Genomic DNA, 19,247 nt, shown 5'->3' with positions numbered 1-19,247 from the left:
TTGAAGCGGGGCTTCAGTCACTACTTTAGAAAGGACAGCATAAAGCTGCTGACAACTTCTTTTTACACACATAGCTGTATAGTTCCTGGAGCACAAGGTGTTGAAGGTGTGAAACCCCCCCCCAAAAAAAAAAAATCAGTGGTCTACAGAAGAGGTGATTTGGAGGATATCACATCTTTTATTTTAGTTTTTATTTATATATTTTTTTCTTCTCTTTTTATACTTTGTTAGGTACTATTTACAACCCTATTTTTTAGTTATCAGAGTCAGCTTCATTAAAATCCCCAAACAAACTTTATTGCATGCACATATTCCGGGTATACCTAAGGAAACTAAAACATTCATCTATTTATTCTTTGTAATAGCCAAATCGGACATAACTGGGAGTTGAAAAACCCATTTAGCGTATTTAGACTTCATAAAAAATTAGGGTGAACGTTAGACCGTCTAACATCCTAATGGAGTATTAGGCTGATTTCACATGTCTGACGTCCATTAGCCGATACTCAGTGTACTTGTGGGTCTTCTAGCGTGAAATCAGCAGCATCATAGGCATATATCAGCCTGTTAAGTTTGTATCAAAAAATCCACGGCCAGTCTGTAAATTGAGGTCTGTCCATAGACCATGAATGTCAGGCTTGTGAAACCAGCCTTCTATTATATTTGATGTGGTTTGGAAAGCATGGATGACATACTAAAATTTCCCACCTTAATCATTTAGTTTTTCTTTTGCTTACCGAGCATACGATTGTTGTCTTCTGCTGTTCCAGCACTGCTCTGTTCCTCTCCAGCATTGTGACCACAGCTGTTTCTTGCCCGCTCACACATCTGACTGTTGCTTCTTATAAGTCTGATGGCCTCGTTCTAAGACTTGCATTGTGAAAGTGACTTCTGGAGCACATAAAAGATGTCTTGTGAGCTGTCTGGTCATAAATGCGGTCACAGGATCATGGAGAGGACCAAAGCAGTGCTGAAATGGTAGAAGACTGTGGCCAATAACTATTTTAATGTTTAGAAAGTAAATTCACCACACACCCTCAAGCAAAAGTGATGCAAAATTTCTGATGCAAAGTTATTTTATTATAATCCGTGAACACTCAGATATGTGACGATGCAAAGCGAATATATTACATTTGACTTTTCGACCCTGTCCTAGGCCTTAATCATTATGTCGCTGCTGAAAAAGAAAAGACAATCAAATGAGAAAAATTCTCACAAAAATTTCTCCATAATATTTGGAAGAAATGTTCACGGATTATAATAAAATAACTTTGCATCACAAATTTTGCATCACTTTTGCTTGGGAGTGTGTGGTGAATTGACTTTCAGCAATATCTGGAGATGCTCTACCCCCTTACATCAGCACCTCGCTCCTGACAGAGTGCACGCTAATTATCTCCTGATTATTTTAATGCGTACAATGGACATATAATATTGATAGCTAAGGCATGGGGTAATAATACAAAACACTGGAGAAGAACTTTAATGTACATTAGATGAACCTGAAAACTAAGTTTTAAATGTCTAACTTTTATGGGAGTTCTGAAAGCCGAAAGGCTCTTGGTGGGGTCTTCCTACTGAAAGATCAAATGCTTATACTTTCTTCTCTACCACAAAAGTGGTTGTAAAGGATTTAGAGCAGGGTTTCTCAATCTTGTTCTACTAGTGCCTTACTAGATTGTAAAACCTGGGCCTTAGCATTGGTCATAACATATGCCATGTTATTTAACAATTTTTTAATTTTGTATTGAAAAAATTGTCCCTTTAACCTAGTAACTATTTAAATAGGCCAACAAAGCAACTGTATACTGCTAAACCAGAGATCAATACAGCCACACAGAGGCTTTGTGCAGCAAATAATCACTTTTGGAAAAGCCACCAACATAGCTGTTCCTCACAAAGGAATTCCTCACCACTGAGACCTGGTTTAAATGAACCAACATTTACATTACCTTGTCTCATCCTCTTCCTTGTCTGCAGAGGTAAACTATATACTTTATGCAGCTTGTGCAGAAGATTTGGTTAGCGTGTGCCTCCTCAGACTGGAGTGGATAAGGTGTGGCACCACATAAAGGCACACGCTGCTCAATTCACTTTTAAGAGTCCTACAAACATCCGAAATGGCCACATCACCAGGTAGGACGGGAGGTCGAGAAGCACTGTCTGGAGATGGATTCGGTTCTTACATCTGGGATCTGCACCTATCACACATTTATGGCATATTTTATAATCTAGGATCAATTTAACCCTTTGAATTCTTTCTAGGCCATGTAGACTCTGCTTTATTTTAGATACATTTGGTCAAGTAATTTTAGGTTTGGTTGGAAAGATGGCCTTAAAATTCTGTTTCTCACAAGTTGCACATCCTGAATATCATTGTTTTTACTTATGAGCATTAATTAACACTAGGATAAATGTTTATACTAATTCCCCTGAACAGACCTAAGATAACATCACTCCTACATATATACCATTTATTCTTCTTCCACCGCTTACTTACTAATTACCACATACTATTATTTGATTAAAGATTGGCGGAAATAGATTGACCTCCGAATGGTAAACATTAGCTAGCAATTATTCTTGGCTGAAAATCAGAATATTTGTTTTTATTTCTGTGCCCGCTCACTTGTTTTTGTGAAAAGTAATTAACTAGGAGTCTACAATGATAAATGGCACATGTCCTTTTAATGAAGTAGTAAATTAATACAAAATGCACAGAAGAAATTAGTAAATTGAAATTCTGGGCTCTCAAATTACCATGTTAATACTATGTATGAGATCTTGATAATGTATATAAACATGCTAACCTGTCAGGTAGTTGATTGATGACTGTTTTCATTTTTGTTGCTTTTTAAAAAATAAATAAAAATTTTAATAAGCGAGCCACGTGTTACCGCTCTCATCAGATATCAGGCGTTTAACATATTTAACATTTCAAATTGGCATTTTTTCATTTGTATATCATTTCCTTATGAATCTGTTGTGAAATAAATATATTTAAGCTAGGAAATAAGCAGTAAATGAACAGATTTTTGCTTAATTTCCTTCAGCATTGATTATTACATATGTCGGGCGAAGGCAGTTTTATTTAAAATATTTAGTTTTATCTCTTTCATTGCCAGTGTGAGAGGAGATGGTAAATCGTGCAGTTTATTGAATTAAATCACTGTTTAAGTCAAATGTATATTCTTTCTAAAGGTGGGCATAGACCTTAAATAAAAGGTGCCCAAACTGCTGATTTCTTACTGTGTATGGGGGTATGCTGACTCTCCGTAGATGGCACATGGTGGGTGAATGAAGGGTCTGATCTATTAAGTTTTAGCATGGTCAATACTTTTTATCTCATAGATGTGCTGTGTCTGAAAACAACTTAAGCCCCCGTCTCACATAGCGAGATCGCTGCTGAGTCAAGGTTTTGGTGACGCAACAGCAACCTCACCAGCGATGTCGCTATGTGTGACACTTTGCAACGATCAGGCCCCTGCTGTGAGGTCGCTGATCGCTGCAAAGTGTCCTGGACCATTTTTTGGTCGTTGGCCTCCTGCTGGCCGGCACACATCACTGTATGTGACCAGCGGGACCAGCGATTAGGCTGGTATCCATGGTAAACATCGGGTTACTAGGGGCACGCGCGCACTTAGTAACCCGCTGTTTACCATGGATACCACTCTGCTACGGTGCGCGGGAGGTTACCGCTCACCTTAGCAGAGTCGTATCCATGATAAACATCGGGTTACTAAATGCGCGTATGCCCCTAGTAACCCGATGTTTATCATGGATACGGCTCTGCTAAGGTGAACGGTAACCTCCCGCGCACGGTAGCAGAGTGGTATCCATGGTAAACAGCGGGTTACCAGCCTGCTCCTGCTTCAGCAGGCTGGTAACCGGGAGCAGGACATCGTGGAACGATTCTTTCCACGATGTCGCTGCTCCCCTCATCGCTGGTGAGCCTGCCTGTTTGACAGCTCACCAGCGACTTATTAGCGACGCAGCAGCGATCCCTGACAGGTCATATCGTTGTCGGGATCGCTGCTGCATCGCTTAGTGTGACGGGGCCTTTACCTCCCTTTCCCAATTCAGAATTCATGCTCAGCTGAGATGATCATGCATATGTATGTGGGGGGGATAGTCGGATTAATAGTTGTCAGCTGAAAAAACAATTGGCTTTCAGCTATCTAAGAGCTGTGGCCGAGGTTCTTCAATATGGTGTTCTGACCTAAGTTATCATGAATACCCGCATTGCATGTATGCCCACATATCAGCGATGTAAATGCTGGACGTAGGCAGAGACATTTACTCTCATGTCTGCTTCCCTATCCTGTCCACTCCCCCACAGATGCTTAAAGGGAAACTGTCAGGTCCCCCATGCCTTCCGACCCACCAGCATTTGTGTATTTATTGCTAAATTCCCTGCCGAACCAGCCCTTTATTCTGTTAGTCATCTAAAACACATGTTGAAAAAAAGTATTTATAAGCGTCGTTATTTTTAATATTATTTTTATGCCAATTAGTCCTTTGACTAGTTGTTAGGGCGTTAGTTTCCTCAGACTTGTCGTCCCTCTTTACATGTCATCACGCCCCTGTGGGCGTCACCACCAGCTCTCTGCAAACCTTCAGGCACATCACTGCGCCTCTGAAGCCCGACGTACACTCTCCAGCTTCAGAGGCACGGTGCGCATAACAGACAGTGCAGAAGATATAAGTGAGATGTCTTCTGCGCTTCCGGTCATGCTCAGCGCGCCTCTGAAGCTGGGGAGCGTACACCCGGCTTCAGAGGTGCAGTGACGTGCCTGAAGAAAGCCTCCTGTATGCGCAAGGTTTGCAGAGAGCTGGTGGTGATGCCCACAGGGGCATGATAACATGCAGGGACAACTAGTCTGGGGAAACTAACACCCCATCCAATAGTCAAAGGACTAATTTGGATGAGAAAAATAGTTTATAAATGCTAATTTTTCCATCACTTGTTTAGGTGACTAACAGTTTAAAGTGCTGGTTAGGGAGGGAATTTAGCAATAAATACACAAATGCTGGTGGGTTGGAGTGCGTGGGCTATGGACTTGACAGGTTCCCTTTAAAATGTCCAGCGCATGGGCACATACAGAAGAATGTGTTGTCTGTATCTGCACATGTGCTGAACAATTGTAATGCTGTCCCTAAAAGGAAAGGGCCGTGGAAGCAGTCATGTGGGTAAATCATCTGCCATCTTGATTTGCTGTAAACATGACAGTGCCACTGTCCATCCTTTTTCATTGTTGATGTTTGGGCAGCAAATGCCTTGAAAAGAAGCAATGGATAAAGTCATGGAGGTTTCCATGAATGCCTAAGTCAGGACACCACATTGTAGAAATTTAGTTACAACATGGCTAAAACCTTTATTCACCAATTACCTTCTCTGTGTGACTGCTCCAATATGATCGTGGCTACCATTGAACTGTTCCAGAAGGGACATGGATCACTAAATTCCTATTTATAATGAATCTTTCGCCATAAAAATGAATCTGCTCAGCTTTTTTTAGTGCTGCCCACAGATATGGAAAAGGGAGAATAGACTGACAGGTTTGCTTAATGGCAGTAATTGAAATTTAGGCTCATTTTGCATAAAATTTTGCACATTTCAGTGACACAACTGTGCTGTTTAGCCAATGATCAAAACATAGGACTGTCACCCTCACATTTTACGTAGTAGAAGCGGTATTTCCTAGAGCTGTTATTTTACTATAGCTGACCGAATTCTTTTGGATGTTTTTACACAGCTGATACATTTGATCACAACAGTTTATGTAGATAAATTAATATTTTTAAGAGTTTATTGCTGATACCAACTTATAAAAAGGTATCAATGAGTAGAGAAGCAAACATGCATGTGTTACTCAGAATTATACTGCAGATTTCAGCTTTTACATTGTAAAAGGTGAAATCGACAGCAAATCCCCATCCTTGCCATGCAGAATGCTCGGAGATCCATAATCGAGAAATCCCCCTACATGTGAATGAGGATTTACAAACATGTACTGTACCTAGCAGTAGATTTTCAGTGCAGAATCAACAACATTCTGGTACAAATCTGTTGCTGTTTTATTTTTATTTTATTTTTTCCCATTATTAATGTGTATTGCTTTATTCAAAATGAAATAAAAAAGGCATCAATATTTCTTGATTTTTATTATTTTTCTAGTGGGTTAATGATATTGAGACTGATTACAAATATTCAAAATGGCCTTCAAGTCTTCAAGAACTTCTAAGACCAGTGTTTCCCGGAGCAATACGTCCTATCAGACGAAACTTTTTCAGTTTGGTGAGTATTCTCTCATGTATTCCATTGTGCTCTTATTATCTGTTTTGAGAATTACATATCAAGTCTCCTTTATTTTTTGGTAACCTTGTAACATTTTCTGTTACCTAGTTAGATATTAATTTTGTACGGTAATAAGAAAAATACTTTTACTTCTTCATGTGGATTTTATAGTAATTTGGAGTGCAATGAATTATATACACAAGATGATTTTTTTTGTACTAGGTACAAACATTGTAATTCTAAGAAACTGCGACTGATCTAATGTAGAGAAGCATTAATTCAGATGGACTAATTTGCTTGTTTAATCCATCTAGCGATGGAGCTTCTGCTTGTTCGAGCTCCTTTTTTACCAATAGTGTTTAAATAGACAGGTAAGGCAGTCAGATACAGACTGATAAAAGGGTATCCCCTAATTTCCAAGTTGTTATTAATGGGTCCAAGGTGGTATTATACTCCCTCCCGAAATGGTTTCACTACTCCACACTTGAAACTTTGTCCAACACCAGTCATGGGTCATCATTATGCAAAGGGGGCATCAGATGACTGTTGATTGTAATCCGTGTGAATAGTAGAAGAGGCTCAGACAGAATGTGAAGGCTGTAACAGTCATTTGGTTCCACGAGATCGGCAGGGAACATGGCGAGTGTGGAGGAGCAGTGTCTGTCCGAGAGGGGAGCATAGGATTTTTTTTTTAATTGACAATAACTAGAGGAGAGCCCTTTAAGGATTTCCTCTGTCTGCTAGGCGTACTTTCTGGTATTACCCAGGAGATGAAGGTTGTACCAGTTCTTTCAGGGAGCGATTAGGCAGATCAATATGCATGTCTTCTCTTCAGACTTCTTTTTTCCTTTACTTTGTACAAAAGAAAATACATATAAAATTGAAACATTTTATTCTTTATACAAACACAAGAGTTGGCAACCTTGGTTGATCAACTTAACTTCAAGAACGTTAAAATTTCTTTCTCTCTTTATTATGTTGTATTATGACGTTATTTTCATGAAAAATAAATTGTAAGCACACGCCTAGAAAACAAAACCGCAATCTCAGTAATGTTGCTGGATATCCTTCTTTTTGGCAAACCCAGAGTCCTTCTTATGAAATGTAAAAATTTCTGTCTCGCACATTATCCATCTTTTTTTTTTCCTTTTACTATTCACTCTTCTTTTTTTACACATTAGATTTTAAATATAAAACTGAGGCATCTGTTGTGAACAAAGCCATTGAATTGCTAATGAGATGAGCAGAAAATAAATACAATTAGTTGCTGCTGTTAGGAAGAAAATATGACAAAGATTAATGGTGTACAATAGACTGCCGGTAAAAAAAATCCATGCCATCTGTTTTCATCATAGAACAAGTTTTGCTACATACACAAGAATGGTTTGTTCAGTGGTGTCATGTACTGGAAGAGAAGAAAGTCATGCTGACCTTGTAGGGGGTTAATGAAAATCTTTAATGGCAGAAATAAAAAATAAATAATTAAAAGCAGTACAAATGTGTTTTTTTTATATATAGACCATCTTTCGTACTTAGAAAATCTCAAGTTTTCCATTTTCTTAATTCAACAGCTGGCCAAGCAGTACTTCTACCAAAACTTACCACTTTTGACCTTTGTCATACTGACCATTGCACAAGGGAATGACCTCCTTAATTTTCTGTTTCATTTCTTAACAATTTTCATCCAGAAACAAAAAATTGCATTCTGTGCAGAAAGAGGAATGTTCTAGGCATTTCCATTCCTATACAGTTTCCAAGAGAAGCCTAGCAATAAATCTGATGGAGACATCTAGCGAAATATTACATAGAACATACCTGGCACAATCTCGTTTACATACTATCTACCCTTCATATTCTGATTTATGTTTTCGCACTTGTCATTGTAATAGTACCCACCTATATATATACAGTTATATGAAAAAGTTTGGGCACCCCTATTAATCTTAAGCTTAATGTTTTATAAAAATTGGTGTTTTTGCAACAGCTATTTCAGTTTGATATATGTAATAACTGTTGGACACAGTAATGTTTCTGCCTTGAAATGAGGTTTATTGTACTAACAGAAAATGTGCAATCTGCATTCAAACAAAATTTGACAGGTGCATAAGTATGGGCACCCTTATCATTTTCTTGTTTTAAATACTCCTACCTACTTTTTACTGACTTACTAAAGCACTTTTTTGGTTTTGTAACCTCATTGAGCTTTGAACTTCATAGCCAGGTGTATGCAATCATGAGAAAAGCTACTTAAAGTGGTCACTTGCAAGTTGTTCTCCTGTTTGAATTTCCTCTGAAGAGTGGCATCATGGGCTCCTCAAAACAACTGTCAAATGATCTGAAAACAAAGATTATTCAACATAGTTGTTCAGGGGAAGGATACAAAAAGCTGTCTCAGAGATTTAACCTGTCAGTTTCCACTGTGAGGAACATAGTAAGGAAATGGAAGAGCACAGGGACAGTTCTTGTTAAGGCCAGAAGTGGCAGGCCAAGAAAAACATCGGAAAGGCAGAGAAGAAGAATGGTGAGATCAGTCAAGGACAATCCTCAGACCACCTCCAGAGAGCTGCAGCATCAACTTGCTGCAGATGGTGTCACTGTGTATCGGTCAACTATACAACGCACTTTGCACAAGGAGAAGCTGCATGGGAGAGTGATGCGAAAGAAGCCGTTTCTGCAAGCACGCCACAAACCGAGTCGGCTGAGGTATGCAAAAGCACATTTGGAGAAGCCAATTTCTTTTTGGAAGAAGGTCCTGTGGACTGATGAAATAAAAAAGATTGAGTTGTTTGGTCATACAAAAAGGCGTTATGCATGGCGGCAAAAAAACACAGCATTCCAAGAAAAACACTTGCTACCAACAGTAAAATTTGGTGGAGGTTCCATCATGGTTTGGGGCTGTGTGGCCAATGCCAGCACCAGGAATCTTGTTAAAGTTGAGGGACGCATGGATTCCACTCAGTATCAGCAGATTCTTGACAATAATGTTCAAGGATCAGTGATAAAGTTGAAGTTACGCAGGGGATGGATCTTTCAGCAAGACAATGATCCAAAACACCGCTCCAAATCTACTCAAGCATTCATGCAGAGGAACAATTACAATGTTCTGGAATGGCCATCCCAGTCCCCAGACCTGAATATCATTGAACATCTGTGGGATCATTTGAAGAGGGCTGTCCATGCTCGGCGACCATTAAACTTAACTGAACTGGAATTGTTTTGTAAAGAGGAATGGTCAAAAATACCTTCATCGGGGATCCAAGAAATCATTAAAGGGTACAGGAAGCAACTAGAGGCTGTTATTTTTGCAAAAGGAGGATCTACTAAATATTAATGTCACTTTTCTGGTGAGGTGCCCATACTTATGCACCTGTCAAATTTTGTTTGAATGCAGATTGCACATTTTCTGTTAGTACAATAAACCTCATTTCAAGGCAGAAACATTACTGTGTCCAACAGTTATTACATATATCAAACTGAAATAGCTGTTGCAAAAACACCAATTTTTATAAAACATTAAGCTTAAGATTAATAGGGGTGCCCAAACTTTTTCATATAACTGTATATGATGGATTTTCCCTATTAGTTTCTATCTTCTTGGTTTCTATAGCTAATTTCCGATATCCTTCAGCTTCCTTTCCCTCTGGTATCTTCAGTGCTATTACTTGGAAATAAACCATCTAGATTTAAGGAAAATAAGCTCAGCACACAATATATCACAAAAGGGAGTACACCCCTCACATTTTTTGTAAATATTTTATATCTTTTTTCATGGGACAACACTGAGGTATGAGACTTTGATACAATGTAAAGTAGTCAGTGTACATATAACAGTGTAAATTTGGCATGCCCACTAAATAACTAAACACACAACCATTAATGCCTAAACCGTTGGCAACAAAAGTGAGTACACCCCTAAGTGAAAATGGCCAAATTAGCCATTTGACCTCCCTGGTGTCATGTGACTTATTAGTATTACAAGGTTTCAGGTGTGAACATGGAGCAGGTGTGTAAAATTTGGTGTTATCGCTCTCTCACTCTCTTGTACTGGTCACTGAAGGGTCAACATGGCACCTCATGGCAAAGAACTCTCTGAAGATCTGAAAGAAAAAATTGTCACTCTACATAAAGATGGTCTAGCTATAAGAAGATTTTCATCACCCTGAAACTGAGTTGTAGCGCGGTGGCCAAGCATTGCTACAGAGGTTAAATGGGTGAGGGGTCAGCGCTCAGACCATACACCGCACATTGCATCAAATTGGTCTGCATGGCTGTCATCCCAGAAGGAAGACTCTTCTAATGATGATGCACAAGAAAGCCCGCAAACAGTTTGCTGAAGACAAGCAGACTAAGGACATGGATTACTGGAATCCTGTCCTGTGGTCTGATGAGACCAAGATAAACTTATTTGGTTCAGATGGTGTCAAACGTGTCTAGCACTAACCAGGTGAGGAGTACAAAGTCATGATAGTGGAAGTGTCATGGTTGGGGTTGCATGAGTGCTGCCAGCTGTAGAGAGCTACAGTTCAGTGAGGGAACCACGAATGCCAATATGTACTGTGACATATTTAAGCAGAGCATGATCCCTTCCCTTCGGAAACTGGGCCGCTGTGCAATATTCCAACATAACGACCTCAAACACAACAAAGACAACTACTACTTTTGCGAAAGAAAATGTGGGTAAAGATGCTGGACTGGCCAAGCATGTCTTTGTATCCTCAAATGGAAAGTGGAGGAGTGCAAGGTCTCGAACATCCACCAACTCTGTAATGTCATCATAGAGGAGTGGAAGAGGATTCCAGTGCCAACCTGTGAAGCTCTAGTGAACTCCATGCCCAAGAGCGTTAAGGTGGTGCTTGAAAATAATGGTGGCCACACAAAACATTGATACTTTAGGCACAATTTGGCCATTTTCACGTAGGGGTGTACTCACTTTTGTTTCAATTGGTTTAGATATTAATTGCTGTGTGTTGAGTTATTTAGCGGGCACACCAAGTTTACACTGTTCTACAAGCTGTACACTGACTACTTGAAATTGTATCAAAGTGTCATAGCTTCAGTGTTGTCCCATGAAAAGATGTAATAAAATATTTACAAAAATGTGAGGGGTGTACTCACTTTTGTGACATACTGTACATGTATAGCAATTAGAATACATATTGACGCACAATAGAAAACTGCTACGTTATCAATTTCCATGGTTATCATAGGATCATATATGCCATATTCCTCTTTGGTCTTATAATAACAGAGACATTTTATCTTGTGTATGTTGCATTTGGTAATAACAAAAAAAGAAAGAAATGTATACCATGGTTAAATAATGGTGCCTCTGTACTATAATATTCTGAATTAGTTAGATAATGAGAAAATATTGTAAATTTACAGCGCATGTGCCTGTGCTTTAAAGGAAATGTGCTATCAGGTTTTTCTTCTCCATCTGAGAGCAGCATGATGTAGGGGCAAAGATCCCGATTCCAGTGATGTACCACTTGCATGCTTTCATTTTGATGAAATTAATGCTTTTATGTTCTGCAAATCTACCAGTTGTCTGAATGCTGAGCTCTATATAACCCAATCCACACCACTGATTGGCAGCTTTTTGCATGCACTGTGCATAGGCTGAAAGCTGTCAATCAAAGGTTATGGCGTGATTATACAAAGCTTATGAATATGGAGGACTACATGGCAACAGGGTTACTGTTCCTCTAGTGATGATCTCTTTCTGATAAAGTGATTTTATTGAAACTATAGCAAACAGCCCAGTAAGTGACACATCTCTGGAAGCAAGGTTACTGCCCCTAAATCATGTTACTCTCAGATTAGCTGACAACAATCTGTTGACAAATTCCCTTTAATCCTGTGTAATTGTAAATTTACGGCCCAGGGTTAAAGCTCCTGCAATCTAGAAAGAGCAGATTCGGTCCCTGGCTGTCAGATGCAGCTGGGGACCCAGGAGAGAATACAGAAGTGATTTATTACCGCTTCTGGCTTCTTCTTTGCTGGCTACATACCATTTAATAAAGTTCCTATGGATGCCCCAATTAGAGGGAAAAAAATGTTTCTCAGAGTCTTTGATTTCCTAGGGGACAAATTATGTGGAATTAAATATAAATTTATGTAAAACATCTGCAAAATAATAATGTAAAAAATGTAATACAATTAATGTCCCCACTACAAAAAATACAAAAAAAAATTTTTTTTTACTTTTTTATAATAAAATGTATTTTATATGACACATAAAAAAGTGCCCAACCAATGTGTGAAACTGAACAATGCCTGACCAAATCAATGGTCCTACCTATGTGGGAAAGTACTCCATACCCTGCCAATGTCTTAGGTAAACTATGTCTGACCAATTCACCTACCCCCAGCTTTTACATTTGTAGTTGTGTATTTTTCATGAACTTTTTTGCTCAGACGTAAAATAAACAAAATAATTTGATCAAATTTCCCTTTTGTCCAAAAATGTTTTATGGTTTCACTTTTGTCTTGCATTGGTGGCCTAACACCGTGCATTGTTCATGCTTGTATGGTGGAAACAAAGCTGAGCAGTGGGATCCGAAAAAAACGCTGCAAGAAAAGCAGCTAAAAAGCCAGCAAAACTTGCTTCTTGTCTGCAGCTTTTTTACTGCCAAGAGATCAGGTTTTGGCTGCAAAAAAAATCTGAATATAGCAACGTGTGAACATAACCTAAGACAATAATGTTAAATGCCCTCTGTGTGGGAAAAATTTGACTATGCTGATTGATCATGCACACATTATGTATTATACTCCTTCAAAAAACTTTAGTGAAACCAACATGCCAGGAATGTTCTCTTTCTAATAGATGTGCCATATCGAGGTGTTATAATTCTATAATTCCTTTAAGATGAAGTTTAATACCTTGTTGATTCTTCCGTAGCGATGTGTTCAGTTTGCCAAGTTTACAGAAGTGTTGAGTAAATATGTCCCAAAAGTTCATTCTAATCCTGCTGGGGGCTTGTACCGATGAAGAAGTCCTCGGGGGCAATATGTTCCTAATGAGAAAGTAACTAAGCCTTCTGGGGATAAGAGAAAATAGCTGCGGAGGATTAGGGAATAACTGTAGCTTGAAGTAGTAAACAATGCTTAGTCGCCTAAGAACGTCTTGGCACAGGAGTTTAAAAAGCTGTTGCTGAAATAAATGATGCGTCCTACAAATAGAGAGGTTGGCATATACAGTATGCTTCAGTGCCATAGTAGTGCATGATCTAGAAAATCAATGAAGCCGAGACGTACAGTGAAGATGGAAAAGGTGATTGAGATTAGCAATACTAAAATGATGTCACATCTGTCTATGTTCCTTTTTAACCAACTTCTATTAACTTAATGTGGAAATGTGCACATTAATATAGATATTAGTCAAGTCTTCTGTGCATCCCTAGGCATTATTCTGGGATTTACTAATCGTGCATTGCTTCAGCTGTTTTCATTTCCCACACTATATCTGGAATGTTCTTTTCTTCAGTTTTATACCAACTTGTAAAACAAAACTAAAATGCTGTTAATTGGAAAATTGCAAATTTGTTACCCCTGAAAAAAAAAGGAAAAAGTAAATAAAATACATAGGAAACAAAGAGTTAACTCTACACTTAGGCCCTGAATCAGCGAAGTGTTTACACCAGAAAACTGGCTTAATACGCTGAAACGTTGCAAAATTTTTGCACAACGTGATGTTGCTAAAAAAAAAAAGTAAACTTTCACACTACTTTCGGGCAGATCTGATAAAATGTGCAGATCTAAGGAGGAGCTGAGGATGGCATGGATCTACTGCCCTTCAAATTCTTTAAAACTAGCAGCATTTCTTATGCCGAAAATGTTACCCCCGTCCCTGACTGAAGTAATATTTCTGGTGTGGCGCACGCCACTGAGAAGATGCTCCAATCTCATTAAATGATATGCACCTTTAATGAATTTGGTACATCTTATTGTTGCATGTCCCTCATTAAAGGGGTTGTCCACTACTAGGACAACCCCTTCTTGATCTAAATGTTTGGCCCCAATAAAATAAAAAGCCTATACTCCTTCTGCAGCCCTGACTTCCTCTTCATGATCAATTCGTTCGAAGGCGGGGACAGTGACGCCAGCACTAATTGGGCGCCGGGCTCACGTGTCACAACAACCGCACGAGAACCCCGGGAGAGCGAATGCCGACACCGCTGTAACAGCACCGGCACAGGAGGCGAGTATAGGTTTTTATTTTATTGAAGCCAAACATTTAGATCAAGAAGGGGTTGTCCTAGTAGTGGGCAACCCCTTTAAGACTGGTGTACTAAAAACCTTGATGAATCGAGATCTTAGTCTGGCATTTTTGCAGTCCCTTTTCAGATCATGTACAAGGGATCCATTCTCTCCTAGATTTTTTTAGATCAGAAAGAGGACCGACCGCACAAAACAGAAGGAACATACCATTTTATATTTCATCCTTTTTGTGCTGTAATCTTAAGAAATGTTCCAGAAAATAGGTCTCCTATATGTGATTTGAAAGTCGCCTGTCACATTTCAGCATGAATGTCTCAAATTCCATTAGATAATTGTTCCAAATATTTTGGATTTGGCTCTGTAGAGAACAGTGGAAGAATTGCTTAGTTTTTGACCTTTTTAAATGGAAAAAAATATAAAATACACTTCAGGTATATGCTGATATATTAGGGAATCACATAATGTGCCCTAATATCCCATTCTCACGCCAGGAAATGTGTATTTGTTGCAGATGTGAATGACCTCCTTTTTTTCTCTGCAGTTTTTATTATAGTTGGCATACATACAACTTCATGATCACTTTTTATTATTTTTTTTTTGAGGGGGGGGGGTGAGGTGTTCAGAAATCAGCGATGTTTATCTTGTTTGCTCAATAATGTGATCTCTTAATAGTTTGTACTGTTACATTGGCAATCTCAAATATATGTTTTTGTGTTTGTTTTATTTTTAATTTCCATCACTGGTTAGAAGGTCTGTTGTCCTGTCAGCATTCTACTATAGAGACTAGTCTTTGGTTTGTGGGCAATGTGGTGACAAAGGGGGCCCCACATCTAACCACTTAGATGCCACGGTCAAAAGTAACTTCTAAGACATGAAAGGGATTGTCCACTTCTAGGACAAACCTTCTCAATCCTTATTTTTCCCTCTTGTAAAATAACACTTATACCCCAGTGCTGTTACATCGGTGTTGGCATTGGCTCTTCCGAGGATTGCAAGACATTGTAATGCATGTCCCTGCAGCAAATCAGCTCTGGCTTCACTCTCTCCACCTTTGGACGAGTTACATACTTCTGGAGGAAGTGAGAGAGCAGCAACTCTCACTTCCTCCTGATGTATGTGACTTGTCCAAAGGCAGAGAGAGTGAAGCCAGTGCTGATTGGTCACAAGGATTGCACGACATAACTGTGTCACACAAGCCCCGGGAGAGTACCAATACCGCTGGAATGGTGCCAGCACTGGAGTTGAGTATAAGTGTAATTATTTTACAAGGGGTAAACATAGGTGTTGAGAAAGGGTTGTCTGAGTAATGGACAGCCTCATTAAACTGCTGGGATTGAAATCTTCTCCTGCCCCAGCAGTTGCCGACAAGGATCATCTTTATATCATGGCCATCACCTACCTTGTATGGAGTGGTCTTAACTGCTGAGCATGCTTCATATACTCCCTCCCATCATGTGATGTATATGTACGTCACATATCTCTAATGGATTACGACTGGTTTCAAATGGACGTAATGAGGCTTAAAGGCTAGGACCTTCTGCCTTTCTTCTGAACCAAACTTAGATCACCATAGAATCCTATCTTATCATGACCCTATGTATAACACGCTATGATGACAAAAACAAAATAGCAGTATGAGAGAATGCTGAAAACGTTTTGCCTTAAAAATATAGCATTCTTTGCTGAAAACTATATTTAAGACACTCCCAAGCCACTTTTTCCAACAAGTTCAAATGGAATAAAATGAGTGTGTTTTATAGTTGTAGAGGAATATACAGTAGTTGTTCTTCGTTTTGAAGTGCCAAGCTCATTGGCTGTAGGAGTAGATGATTTGTTTTGTATTTAGATCTTTTGACAAGCCCTACATTACTTTATTCATCATCTAGAACTCCTACTGTTTATTCTGGAAAAGCTGCCAGTACATGACTAAAGTGCCCTCGCTGAACACATTGAAAATCTGCGAATGTTAATTCACGTTATTTAATTATGTTGCTTTCTATTCTCCAGACACTTGAATGCATTGTGTGTCTATCAGTAAACAATCACTATGCCAGAGAGGGAATCACTGTTCACAGATATTAAGTGACTTGTACGATTTTCATAGGTTCTTTTCCTCGATCCTGCTGAAGATTATGCTGCTGATTATGTGAAGCTAGCGGAATTATTCTACCAACACAATGTGCCTCTCAGGTATTGTATGGTAACCGGCAAAAAGAATAACTATCCATTATAAAAATGAAATGGTAATGTTGTAATTCTGCTGCAGTAGAAATAAAATATGCATAAGGGGAAAACTGACAGCAATAACAAATAAATAAACTGTTCCATATTTTCCCATGACTACACATGCATTCTTATGGGGAACCATTGGAAAGTCCCCCGAAGATGAATTCCCCTCATTTTCAAGTTCTAAAGGCCCAAAGTACATTTACACTTATCCAGAGTTTTAGGGTCATTATGTGGGAAAATGAGCTTAAAGCTGGTGATATATAGAGTTCACGATAAGGCTGCTAACTGAACTTAATAAGAAACCTAGGGAATATGTATATTTATGATGTAAATGTGCCCTGCAAATTACTGGGCCACAATTGGGTTTTAGTTTCTCTATTTATTAAAGGGATTGTCTCATCTTATTAAATGGGTAAAATTGTTAAGTACTTATAAATATAACTTTGCAATTTGCCTCTTATTAAAAATGCTCTCCGTTCTCAAGAATAGAGGGCTTATTAATTCTGAAGTTCACAGCTCATTGCCAAGCTGGCCAGTGTCCTAGCAAAGTAGCCTGTTTGCAAGCCCTGCTCTGAAGCTGGATATGGCCTCCACTCCTTCTGTGATGCAGAGGCAAAGCTACCCCTGCTAGTAACTTCGGAGAGAACACTGTCCAGGCCAATTGCTCCCCCATGCAGCCGGCCCGAATTGAGAATCCCATTTAAAGGACTCAATGTAGTGCTTTACTTTTTTGGATCTTAGTTAGCACATTGTGAAATGCTCTATAACCTGAGTGTCAATTGTTACCCCATTTAAAGTCTGTAGAAGAACTTATGAATTCTAATACAGGCCTACTTAAAACTAAATCCACACTCCTTATCTCAAACCACATATCCAGCGTGCAAATAATGGTTTTATATTGGGTTTCAGCTGGCTAATAAATTAGATTGCCATACAAATTGCTGCACTTTCACAGTCCATAGCATAAAGCATTCATGGATGTTAAAATGAACTTGTCAGCTGATACATGCTGCCCAATCCATGAGCACCATGTATAAGGCTTGGCTGTGTTAAAAGGCTCGGATGCCGCACACAGCACGCAGAGAGTTTGGCAGAGGTTTAATTCAAGATTTGGTTTCCCCACGCAGGGAGTGTAAATTTAAGTAACACAACAATAAAACAGTAAAATCGGACAATAAACGATTGTGGTTTAACTATAACACGGAAAGGATGAACAATATGGCGCAGTCCCAAAAGTTCAGGCTAAATAAGAGAAGGTAGATTACTGGAGGCTTGCACTTATCGGTCCTTTAACGATAACTACGTCCGTCTTCAGACACTCACTCCGGAGGGTGTCTGTCTTCTGGCGGCAGTGGGCGGTCTCGGGTCTCACCCACTGGGCCCCCAGTCCTTTGACCACACGACAGCGGTCACAACTCCTTTAAGAGCCGTAGCAAGCTCCTCCGGCGTACAACAAACTGCGTTAGGATCACTAATCCCGGGTGCGTCCTCACTCGTAGGTCACAGTCAGATGTCTGGAAAACTGTGGTGATGCAGATAGCTGAACGATCACTTTCTGTAGGCCCGGTACAGACCGCACGTCCTTTGTTTTTGCGGCAAGCTGTGCCACCCATTCGTCCGTCACCGCAGATAGGTCAGCACGTCTCTATTTCACCTAGGACAGGGCAGCATGTTTCTCTCTCGTCGGCAGGTCCGACTGTTACTCCCCAACTGCCGGTCTGCTCTCCACAACCAACTGTCTCTTTCGCGCGAGCCCAGACACCTGACTTCCTCTCTTCCGTCCCTCTCCTCTGTGCCCCAGCACTGTCCAGGAAGTCCCCCGTGCACTCTTAATCCCGTCCCCTGGCACACTGGGCAGAACCCTTGCAGTTACGGCTCCGGAGCTCCGCACCTGGCCCTAGGCAAGTCTTCCTTCTTACACTCCCGCACCCTTTGAGCTCGCCATTCCACGGGCGAGAGTTTTTTCACCAGGCGCTTACACTCTCTGACCTCTTGGATGATACGTTGCCAGATGAACTGATCCTGATTGTAGCGGATAGGCGGCACACCAGCCGTGGATCGTTCGAACCGGCGTAACGCTATTGGAGCGCAGGGTACTTAAGAGTCGCTGGGGTTCCCAACTTCGCCCGGCCCAGCCTGACAGAGCGGTGGGTGCTCCTCTCTCGTGTGGAAAGCTGTGGGCGATGTGAGACTGGGGATCACAGCCACTATCGTCTCTTCCTCCCCATCATCGTAGACGGGCGCACTGGGTGTGGGATCTCTTGTCCTTGTGCTGAGTCCTTCCTTCTTTTCCTCATCGCTAGACAAACAGGGCCGTAACTTGCTTCGATGAACGATTCTAGTTGGAGCCACTTCTTCCCCCTCAGGCTGAACCTCATACACCGGTCCTTCAGGACTAACTCTCCGTTTCACTCGATACAGGGTCGACTCACACGGTCTACTCAGCTTGCCCCGGGGTCTCTTGTCCCGTACCAACACCCGTTCTCCCGACTTAAGGGCT

The 19,247-nt window shown here is 40.1% G+C and overlaps 1 protein-coding gene across 1 annotated transcript in view; it reads left to right on the top strand.

Moving 5' to 3' along the window:
* The window catches only part of UGGT2 (UDP-glucose glycoprotein glucosyltransferase 2), a 399,382-nt gene that overhangs the window by 157,287 nt on the left and 222,848 nt on the right, over nt 1-19,247 (top strand). Inside the window, exons 13-14 of the mRNA XM_073664152.1 lie at nt 6,179-6,298; nt 16,623-16,708. Of these exons, the coding sequence (XP_073520253.1) occupies nt 6,179-6,298; nt 16,623-16,708 (206 nt within the window). The remainder of the gene's footprint in view (nt 1-6,178; nt 6,299-16,622; nt 16,709-19,247) is intronic.

Source organism: Phyllobates terribilis, unplaced genomic scaffold, assembly GCF_046119375.1.
Source record: "Phyllobates terribilis strain yellow unplaced genomic scaffold, ASM4611937v1 Scaffold_2__4_contigs__length_985480577, whole genome shotgun sequence".
Taxonomy (NCBI): domain Eukaryota; kingdom Metazoa; phylum Chordata; class Amphibia; order Anura; family Dendrobatidae; genus Phyllobates; species Phyllobates terribilis.
The sequence above is the reverse complement of the archived record's forward strand: the minus strand, read 5'-3'. Positions and strand labels throughout refer to the sequence as shown.